Source organism: Tamandua tetradactyla, chromosome 7, assembly GCF_023851605.1.
Source record: "Tamandua tetradactyla isolate mTamTet1 chromosome 7, mTamTet1.pri, whole genome shotgun sequence".
Lineage (NCBI taxonomy): Eukaryota > Metazoa > Chordata > Mammalia > Pilosa > Myrmecophagidae > Tamandua > Tamandua tetradactyla.
The window spans coordinates 72534428-72546072 of NC_135333.1; the positions used below are offsets into that span (position 1 = coordinate 72534428).

Below are 11645 nucleotides of genomic sequence, written 5' to 3' on the forward strand. Positions count from 1 at the left end.
ATACATTTTTACAGTAACTACTATGAAACTTGAAAAGATTGCAACATAGTTATGGTTACTGCAAGAAGTAAAACATTTGGGATTCTAAAATGCTAATGCAAAGTGTCAGTGGGATTGGTTATTTATTTATATTCATTACCAGAATATATTTATTTTTTATTGATACAATTTTAAAAGGAGAAAGCTTTCCTAGAAGGGCATTTGCCCTATAACTCCATATTATACAAGATCCTATTAAAGATGTGGCAGAAATGATGTTCTAGTTTGCTAGCTGCCAGAATGCAATATACCAGAAACGGAATGGCTTTTAAAAGGGGTGATTTAATGAGTTGCTAGTTTACAGTTCTAAAGCTGAGAAAATGTCCCCATTACAACAAGTCTATAGTAATGTCCAATCAAAGGCATCCAGGGAATGATACCTTGGTTCAAGAAGGCCGATGAAGTTCAGGGTTTCTCTCTCTCATCTGGAAAGGCACATGGTGAACACGGTCAGGGCTCCTCTCTCAGCTGGAAGGGCACATGGCAAATACAGCATCATCTGCTAGCTTTCTCTCCTGGCTTCCTATTTCATGAAGCTCCCCGGGAGGCACCTTCCTTCTTCAACTCCAAAGGTTGCTGGCTCGTGGACTCTGCATCGTGGTGCTGCAGCATTCTCTGCTCTCTCCGAGTCTCTCTCTCCAAAATGTTTCCTCTTTTATAGGACTTCAGAAACTAATCAAGACCCACTCAGATGGGTGGAGACATGTCACCCCCTAATCCAGTTTAACAACCGTTCTTAACTAAATCTCATCAACCAGGGAGATGATCCCATCACAGTCCCAAATACACAGCATTGAATAGAGACTATTCTACCTTTAAGAAATGGGATTTATATTAAAACATGACTTTTCTTAGGGGGCATACTTCCTTTCAAACCAGCACAAATGAATTCTGAGATATTTAATTGAGGAAAAAAATCAGATGAGGTGGTCGCTTTTGGATGATAATGATCATAATGGGGAAGAAAATAACAAACTTTCTAATTTTAATGAAGTTTTTTCCCATTTCTTCATTCAGCTATTCAGAAATACATTTCTGAGGTACTGCTAGAAGTTGAGGAACAAATCATGCAAATCTCTAGTTTTTATTCCAGTACCACTTTTTGATGACAAAAATAGGTAAAAACTTAGGATGCTACTCTAGTAGAAGCAGAATTTAGATTCTTTTGAAATACAAAGAATATGCTGCTTATCTTAAGTAAATACCACATCAATGATAGTGTAGAAAAATTCAAGCTCAGCTGCCCTGACTTCCCATCTCGGGCTTTATTAGCGAGAACGTAATACTGGTCTTCCCATAGTAATGATGCGTGCAGAAATCCCAGCCTTTCCATTCTGTTTCTCAGCAAAAGGCAATTTATTGGCCTTTCATAGTATTTTCAGCATTTTTTTGTACTTCAACTATCACTATTTTCTGTTTTCTACCTTCCCTACTTACTCCCACATCTCTCAACCCTCCTACATTCCCATTATTTTGATAACTTCTCACAAATGCTGTATGAGAGCAAACTACAGAGCTGATCATAAATAATTGATGCATGAATCCACACACAATTGTGAGATGAATATTCTTGGGTTTCTGTGCTCCTGATCTCAAACCTGTAAAAATAAAATACAATGAGGTAACTAGAACAAATATGTTATAGTCTCTACTTGGCATCAAAATTGGTAAGGATATTGGCCTCAGAAAAGAATTTATGAAGTGTCAATATTATTAAAAAGGAAACTTAAATTTATACTGTATTGGTTCTTAAGTGGTAAGACAATAATCTTCCTTATTAAAGCAGAAAAACCCACTATTTTTTTCAAGAAGTCCTACCAGTTGGATAAATTAAATAAAGGTCTGACAAGAAATAAAAGCTATTGAATATTCAATAGAAGGTTATGTACTTATTTTAAAGCCTCTTATCCAAAGTTTATTAATAAAATCAAGCAACAAACTAGTGAAATATTTATTTAATAAGTAGACAAAGTGGATAAGAGTAAAATGCCAAAATGGATTCAAAAGCAAATGAAAAACTACTCTATAAACCTCAAATTAATTCTACAAACATGTTTATATACAATGTTCAGCACACTATCAAAAATAATAAGGCAGGGCAGACCACAGTGGCTCAGCAGGCAAGAATGCTTGCCTGCCATGCCAGAGGATTCAGGTTCGATTCCTGGCGCCTGCCCATGTAAAAAAAAATAATAATAATAATAATAATAAGGCATATGAAGAAAAAGCAATCAACAGTAAGGAAAAATAGCAGAAACGAATACCATAGAAACAGAGATACATGAATATTTGACTTTGGAATTATCAAACACAGGTGCTAACTATTCTTAGCGTGTTCTAGGAATTAAAAGACAATGTTGAGAATTTTGAAAGACAGGTAGGAATTATAAAAACTAACATGGCAGATTTGAAAAAGAACCAAGTAAAAATTATAGCACTGAAAAATGCGGTATTCTAAAATTAAAAATTTAATGAATGGCTTTAAAAGCAGATTAGCTACAGATGCGGAAAAATTGGTGCGCTAGAAGATATGTGAGAAGTACATATCTGGTGTAAAGCAAAGAGAGAAAAAAGAACGAAAAATACAGAGAAGAACATAAGAGGCAGGATAGGGAAGAAGCAATGTTTGAAGCAATTATGGCTAGGAGTTTTCCAAAACTGAAGAAAACCAAATTAAAAAGATAAATTACTTTAAACAAACAACTCACCTCTCAATAACAGCATTAAAAACCAACAGAAAACAGTAGAATGACATTATTGAAACCTAACAGGAAAAAAAAGCACTACGAAACTCTACTTCTATACTCAGTGAAAATGTCATTAAGAAAAGCTGAAGTATGAACTTTTTAGACAAACACTGAGGGGATTCAAGTACAAGAGACCCAATCTAAAAGAAATATTAAGCAGTATTTTTCAGAGAAAAGGCAAAGGACTCCAAATGGAAGCAAGGAGAAGCATAGTAGAATAAGAAACTATCAAAACCGGAAATATGTGGGCAAATCTAGATGAATATTGGCTGTAAAAAGCCATGAATCTAGTATCTTCTAGTCATTTGTTTTAACTGAAGCCAAATTCCATCGATTTTAAGACATACTATTATTTAGCCTATTTAACCTGTGAAATACATTCATCCAAAATGGACAATTTAATAGTGGCCCCTGCAGAACAAAGGGCTATTTTGGTATTTAAGGGAAAAGTAAAAGTGTCAAACAGAAAAAAACATGAAATATTCATGACTCTATCTTGCCACCAGGTGGAGAGAGAGAGAAAAAAATTATATCCCCTGAGAATCTGAACCACAGGCTGGCATTCATGCATTTCTATCTTAATTCATAACACCAGTGTAGTCCAAAGAATCCCAGGTGAATTAACTAATTCGAAGTTATCTCAGATTTGCCACGCTCCTAGCCAACCAGAAGAAACAAATATTAACCCTTCTCAACAGAACTCAGCTTAATGATTGTAGCAGCCATGAATTGAAAGACATATCCCAGTTTTAGAGATACTACTTGTAAAATATAGGTGTTAAATTAAAGTACACAACAATTATAACATTAAAATGCGGGAGGGTTTAACCAGAGTAAAATGAATATTTAAGGGTTTTATATTATAGAGGATAAAGATAAACATGCCAATTAATATTAGACTTTGTTGAGTGAAGAATGAATGTTATAATCTCAAGAGTGACAACTTAAAAAATAGTAAAAGTAAATTCCAAGCAGAAGAAAATATGGAATAATAAAAAATGCTAAATCAGTCCAAAAGAAAGAACGAAAGGGTGGAAAAAGGAACATTTAATGAGCCATATTCCAGAAAGATATGACAATTCTAAATCTGTACTTGCCTAATGACATGGCTTAAAAATATTTAAATAAAACATTTACAGAACTATAAGCAAAAGTAGAAAAATCCACAAAGTGGAAGATTTTAATACAATTATTTCAGTACAGAAAGAAAAAGCAGACAAAAAAATCAAAGAATTGCAATTAAAATAAGCCTAAAAACTAAAAGAAATGGATAACTAGAATCCCATATATTTATACACTAAAAAATGTATTTCTAAGAAATCCGGAAGTCAAAGAATATGCCTCAATAGAAATAATAAAGTATTTTGAACTGGATGGCAACGAAAGCACATTAAAATCATAGCTTTATGTACTTGAATAAAAGCAAGGCTGAAATTCAAGAACCAAGAGTCCACTGTAGGAATGTAGAAAAAGATTAGCAAATTCAACCTGAAAAAGCTGGATGGAAGGAAATAATAAAGATGAGAGCTAAAATTTATCGAAGAATGTAACAAAAGAAGAGAAAATTAACAAAGCCAAAAGTTGTTTCTTTGAAGTGACTACTTAAATTGAAAAGATCTGGTGAGATGGATGAAAAAAAATTATGAGGTGTGGGCTTACACATACACACACTCACAACAATAACTAGAATTTAAAAGAAGAATATAACTTCAAATTCCATTTGATAGGCTTCTACCTGTCTGAGAAAGGGGATGAAGTTTTGTCTCTCCTGATACTTACAAGTTAGAGGAGAACGTTGAGCCATCTTCCCAGAGCCATGGTCCCTCAGTCCGAGGGCGAGAAAGCCCTATCCAAAATGACTTATCAGGTTGGGAAGACATTAGCCTTACTATGAATTCCTGTAGGGAAACACAGATGCAAACACACAAATGCACACACACACACACACACACACACACACACACACAAAAGACAGAGAGAGAAAGAAACTCATAAACATTGAGAAGGAAAACAACTGATTGAATACTTTGGGATAGAGGAATGTATCAACCTTGAGAGGTGTCAATTTCTTAATGTCATTGAATGTCTAGAAGGCATATTTCATTTCTTTAAATTCATTATGGCTTAATTTTCTAAGAAAGAATAAATTCAGGATGTCCATATTATATTGCCTCCGTTCAACCTAATTGGCAAAATCCAAAGATGAAACTCCCTCTAAGCAATTTTCATGGATGACAGGTCACTATCTCCCCCTCACCTTGAAAAATATAAATTTCAACTACCTTTGTCAAGAAATGCTTCTCAGAGTTGGATGAAAACTTAAAAATTATTTAGCTCCACCTTGTGTTTCATGAATAAGCTATCTTGCATTCAATGGTAATATTTGAATTGTTGACAAATTTTGGACAATTTGGTGGCAACTACAAATTGATTAAAAGCCCAACGGGACATTCTAGCCCAGGACTCTATCTTTGCCATATATTTACTTTCATTCACTTAAAAACTAACTACAATTGTTGGGTAATATAGGCCAGAAACAAACAAGCAAAACAACTATGAGGGTGACGAAAATAGATGCAGAAGTTTTAGATTAGTTTAGATTTATTGTGTGGAATGTTTCCTATTAGCCCCTTCCATATCTCGTCCAAATCCTACCCATCATTCATGATACACTGTCCGTAAAATTTCTTGTGTCCACAAGGATCTCTCTTTGGACTCCTGTGGCGTTTGTTGTCAATACGATATACTTAGCTTTTGACATCTGTTGGGCAGCTCCTGTTCTCTTACAAATTACGCAAACATTGCAGCAGCAAGATTACCTTGCAAAGAATAAATTATTTATAAATGTATGCTGTCATTCCTGCTATTTTTCTTGATGATTATAAAGGAGAAAATTATCTGTTTTACTCTGCCAATTTAAAAATTGAAATTCAAACCCACAAAAATGAGTAGTGGCCTAATTATGCGAGTCATGCAAATGTGGGATTCATCTAAAAAGAGGTTTTAAAGTTTAATGTGGTTGCTTTAAAAATTAATAACTAAAAATAAAATAAAATATTTCACACTTTACATGCTTAATACATGCTATTACTATAATGATGGAGAATGTTAAAAATGACTGTGTCTTAGAAAAACTATCATTACCTGGAATCTCCCCATATTCCTACTTAATATAGACCATAGATAAAAGTAACTGAAGTCTACACTTACCAGTTCTTCTGAGCTGTCTATCTTCACAAGATTAGAGCCCACTTGAGAACACTGACTCTTACTTCTATTCCAGGAATGCAATGATGTCATAAGTAGGTAACAGCTCTTCTCAAATGAGATCCAGTTAGGGGGACAAGAGCTGGGAGAAACTCCTGGAAACAAAATTAAGTGCCATGAAGTTTGTATCATATTAATTCACACTTTCAGTGCAAGCACCAGTGATACCAAGGACACTTAAAATATCACTGAGTTGCTATCAATATGTTTCATTTTTACTTAAAGCTATAGGAATATAATTTTATAAAAAATACCACCTCCAACACCCACAATCACTAAAAATAAAAAAAAAATTATGTGAATTGAGTATCCACAAACAGTACTTAAGACAGTCAATCCTATTCTTATCCTTGCCTTATCTTCCACTCCTTCAAATTAAGTCCAGAATTCTCTTTCCTTGGGATAACTCCCTAAAGTAAATCCACTCAAAATCAGGCACTGAGGTAAACAGAGAACTTTTATGTTACCTAATGAACTTCAGAGATGTGAGATCCATTTTGGAACAGCACTTTCCAAATAAGAAAAGTTTAAAGGCAGTTATTACCTTTATAAGGTAACTCTGTTATGCATCATTATCTACGTGATAAAAATAATGAGGAGTTGTGGGTCCAGGAATGGAAAATTGAAGTTAAAATATTGTCACAGTCAATTATGATGAAATCAGAAATAAAATCCAAGAGTATAGAAAAATTATAAGGCAAATTGGTGAAATTGTATGACTAACTGTAAAAATAAATTTAACACACGTTTGGTCTGTTTTTATTTTAACCTATTTCTGTGCAATATTTTCCCCTCCCTTTCACTCTTCAATGCCCTATTTCCTCTCTAACTGTATCACTTTAAAGTGTCAATTCCCCAAGGGAAGAGGGCACACATCTTTCCTTCGCATCAAATTGTAAAATCTCCTGTAAGTCTCTGCATATAATCAGTGATAAATTGCTTATTGATTTGAAAATATTTATCTATTTTAGTTATAGCTATTCAGCCAAGTTTATAGGAGATTTGGTATCACTTGATTGTATATATGCCAGGGACAAATAAGACTGAGGCAATACAGATAAATATGCCTTAGTTGAGACTGCACCATCTTTGGATGAAAGTGAACTCTCTTCACCCTGCTGCCTGAAAATTTAGCACCAAGAATTGATCTCCTGGAATTAAGGATTCCATTAATCCTTCAACTCTGCTCTTACCTGTGGTTGTGGGAGCTTTAGTAGCCTTCATAATAGGAACCACATTGTCATCTGAAGATGATTGTGTGGTTTGGCTGTGGTTCTCTTTATTTCTTGATGTAAAGTTGTCATTTTCCAGTGGATTGCTCTCTGAATTAGATCTCCAAATAGCTTCATGTACCAACAGCAATAATGGTGACAGAAAGAAGTCATGTCACTCTGTCTCCAAATTAAAATTCTCAAACCCATATTTTTGTTGAGATTTAAAGGGATGCAAATTAATGATAAGTAGATGATGGTGAAGTAAAGATAGATAGATACATAGATTAGATTAGATAGATATAGATTAGATTAGATCAGGCTAGACTAGACTAGATAGGTGGAAAGGCTAAATAACTTCTGTAAAAGAGTATAGTGAGAAAGAAGTAAAATAAAGTAAGAAAAGAAGGAGGAGGATAGGAACAAAAAGGACAGAGGAGATCAAAGATGGAGGCAGCAGTAGGCAAATGACATAAAGTAAAAAAGGAGCCATGGTAGATGTGAAATAGTAACAATTCTTCTACATGCTTTCTGTCTCCCTGAGAACCTACTGAGTGCCAATAATTTGGAATGCACTCAGTAGAGGTTTGACTAATAAGGAATCTAATGAGGACTCTGTAGAGGCATAATAATACTTTAACAACAGAATTCATGAGATACGAAATCTAAGGGAACTTTTATCCATCAGAAAATACCTGCTTAGTACTCTGTAAGTGCTGTAGGAAATACCTGGTACATTCAGAGGACTTTAGACTAAAATAAGTTACAAAACAATTTCCTTAAATCACAGAATTTGTGAGAATAGCTTTTAATCCCATTAATGAATTTATGTCATTATGTAAATAGTGCCATATTGTACATTGTTGTTGAACTCCAGTGGTTTCCTTGTACAAATTTACCCTGGGAATTCCACACATTTGAAACCAACTTATCCAAGGGAGGCAAAAGACCAGTATAGTTACAAAGATTAGTTTTCTAGATAGATTGACTAAATTTTAATTTGTGTGTCCACCTTTAAATAACCTATGACCCTGAAAATGTAAAATAACATCCAAGTCTTTAACCTCTAAGAAAAATGGAAATTAATAGCACCAATTCAGTAGGTTATTGTAAGTATTAACTGGGATTATGTAAGAAAAGCTCTTTAAAAAGTGTCTGATACATAATAAATGCTCATTAAATGTTTGCTGTTGTTGTTAACCATTCCCACAGACACTCACCCATAGTGCCCAGGACCACAGCAATCACCAGTATTACCAGAAATAGGAGTCCCAGGGTCACAGCAATGGGACACCAACAAGATGTGGCACAAGTTCCTAAAGAAACAAAGGAAGCAGACATTGAGTGAAGAAGCAGGATGAAGTATCATGGCTGTGGTGGTTTGAAGGTGTTATGTACCCCACAAAAGGTCATGTTCTTTTCATCCATTCCTGTTGTTACAGACCTGTTGTAGGTGAAAACTTTTGAGTAGGTTATTTCAATTGAGATGTGATCTGCCTCATTCAAGGTGGGTCTTAGCACTTTGAATGGAGTCCTTTATTAAAGGTTAAAGGACACACAGAGAAAAAGCCTAGAGTTTCAGAGAAGACTCACAAAATCTGAGCGACAAAGACACACCCACAGAAGCTGATGGAGGAAGCCACTGAAGCCTGAAGTTAAAAGCAATGAATTTTAGGAGAGAAGGACCAGCAGGACACAGAAGCATCCCAGATGCTGGCAGTCTTTCTTTAGAATGCAGATATCGTCCTGTTGATGCCTTCAGTTGGACATTTTCATGGCCTAAGAACAGTAAATTGTAAATTAATAAATCCCCATTACTAAATGCCAACCCATTTCTCATATATTGCATTTTGTCAGCTTTAGCAAACCAGAACACTGGCACTCTTACTTCTACAGGTCATCAAAATATGACAAATTCTAAGGAAAACCATGAGTCACTGCTGCCCAGATAAACTAGACATGTAGGATTAGTCTGAATTTCTTTCTGGAACTCTAATTTGCGCACAGAGCCTTGGTGTCTATGCACTCTAAATTTCAGTTTCACATTTGATGCCTCTAAGCCTTGTCACTACCAGGAACCCTGAAATCCCATTCCTTCTCAGAGGACACAGCTTTATGTAGGGGAAAGAGTACTGGTTACTGAGGGTGGCAAAATCAAAACATGAAGCATCTCTTTTTCACTTATTTATTGCATGACCATGGGCAAATTACTCCCTATCATTTGTTATTTTTCTTTGTGGAAAGCTGAATAATAATACCTCAAGTGATTTTTGTGGGGATTAAATGTACTAACCCTTGTATAAAGGAGTTAGTTTAGGGACTACCAGCAGATTTTTGGTACTCAGTGTTTGTCCACACATAAGCATAAATACACAAACACCTCCCCACCTCTTGCCTCACCGAGTTTTCCACTCTGCCCAGTGGTTGCCCAAGAAAATAATTATACAAGCAGGGTGAGATGGAAATAGTTGTGCAATGTGAACCAGCAGAAAGCAGAAGAGAGAGACTTCTCATGTCAAAACTTAGGAATAGTCTCTCCCTTGATAATAACAGGAAACGAAATTGTGCTAACTTCACCACTTCAAGAATGCATTTCTGTTTTTAACTGAGAATAGGTAATAAGAACATTTCATAGAATTGCCAAGTTGGAGACTCACAGAGGAAACTAAATCACTCATTCTATGAAGAAACAAATCTTTTTACTACCCTACTCCATATTTCAGTACTTACATTTTGTTTAAGACCCATGTCCTGCTAATGGGATCATTTCATTTAACATATATATTTTTCATCATTTGTATCCCAATAACTTCCTTTAGTTTTTGGGATACAAAAATACACATAAATCAACCTCTCATCACACAAATCATTGAGGATTCTACACCCTATGATTTCTGATAGGCCTGTGGCCTTTAATCATACATTACAAGTTCTTTTGCTCTTCGTTTCATCCCTCACCTATTTTTCATCTTTTCATTCTTCTCTTTCTTATCTGTTGTTATTGCTCATTTGCAACATTATATATATTTCTACAAACTATACCATTCTAGCAAACAAGCTACAAGCCACTCTTAAAGGAATTCCTTCATCTTTACCTATGATTTCACTTAGTACTAGTTTTTTACTGCTGAAGTATTACTGCCATCATCATAATTAATTTAAAAACCTATAACTAGCTACCAAATGCTATTATCTAGGTTACAATGATAAAAATTTTAGTGTACATTCAAATTACTTTGGTCATTCAAGTGACCAAAAGTCACTTCAGTGACTTTTGGAAAGCTAAACTTTAAATATGTTAATAAAATCCCTACATATGACAAATGACAATTCTCTCAAATTTTCACCACTTACATACTTTTAGATGATGACAAAATCCGTGTTAAGAGCATAAAACAAAAATTACCTTTCTTTGAAACCAAAGGTCTCCTGGTGATGCCTTGAGATGTGAAATTTAACTGTGTATATCCATCTTCATCCAAATTTTCAAAACCAGTATTGCTTTGCATTATTGTATTGAATCCCTGAACAGACCCAGCATTTGGGAACTCTTTCCTCTTTCCTTCCAACTTAACTGCCCATGCACAAGACAGTATCTATGAGTCAAATCATGTGGGATGGACAAGTTGAATTTAAGTAGTCCAACCAGATACACAAAAGCAGGAAATGAAAACTATGCTGTTGTAATTTCCCATTTGTGCTTTTAGATCTTGTTTTTGAGACTTTTGACTTTAAGAAAAGTATACAGCAGCATAGTAGGTAGTTCTTTGTTTCAAACCAAATAAATAAGAATATATAGATGGGTGTCTGATGCTGTTCTCACGACTCTACAACTGAATTTTACATCACTAATGACTTAGCCATATGTAAACTATTAAGCAATTTTGATTCTTTGAATTCAGTATTGCTTCATCATACTTAAACATTCTTTTATTTTTGTATTCATTCATTCAGTAAACTCCTATTAATTATTCATCTTTTCAATTGCTAGGAGTTGGGGATAAAAGAATAAATGATACCTGTGAAGGAGCTCTTTGCCTAATAGGGGAAATCCACAGGCAGTTTTGGGAGGGATATAGTAAGAGATGCATTATTACAACAACAGAGAGAGGAATTAAATATCTTTGGGATTTGTCAGGGAATAGTAATACAAAGTAGTAATCAGTTATTGAACAATTATTATGTGCTAGTACTGCATGTTGCACATTTTCTCATTTAATCGGTTTTCCAGCAAGCCCATGCGCACAGGTATTATTATTCCTATATTCAAATGGTGACAGCGTGACATAGAAAATTCAGTCCTTATTCAACTTTAAAAAGCTAATTTAAAAATGGAGTAAAGAATAAACCAAGGTTTACTCTTCTTGCAAATCTCATGCTC

The 11645-nt window shown here is 34.7% G+C and overlaps 1 protein-coding gene across 3 annotated transcripts; it reads right to left on the reverse strand.

The window, feature by feature from the left end:
• Nucleotides 1-301: 301 nt before the first annotated feature.
• CLEC7A (C-type lectin domain containing 7A) lies at nucleotides 302-10967 on the reverse strand. Of its 3 annotated transcripts, XM_077170010.1 has the most exons (6): nucleotides 10671-10967; nucleotides 8485-8580; nucleotides 7247-7396; nucleotides 5997-6148; nucleotides 4566-4684; nucleotides 302-1637 (listed from the first exon to the last, which is right to left on the reverse strand). In XM_077170010.1, the coding sequence occupies exons 1-6, from the start codon at nucleotides 10771-10773 to the stop codon at nucleotides 1508-1510; spliced, it is 750 nt and encodes a 249-aa protein (XP_077026125.1). In that variant the 5' UTR covers nucleotides 10774-10967; the 3' UTR covers nucleotides 302-1507. The 3 variants fall into 3 exon arrangements, with proteins under 3 accessions (XP_077026125.1, XP_077026126.1, XP_077026127.1); XM_077170011.1 differs by lacking the exon at nucleotides 7247-7396 and having other exon boundaries at nucleotides 10671-10919; XM_077170012.1 differs by lacking the exons at nucleotides 4566-4684; nucleotides 7247-7396 and having other exon boundaries at nucleotides 1526-1637; nucleotides 10671-10965.
• Between the last annotated feature and the right edge of the window lie 678 nt (nucleotides 10968-11645).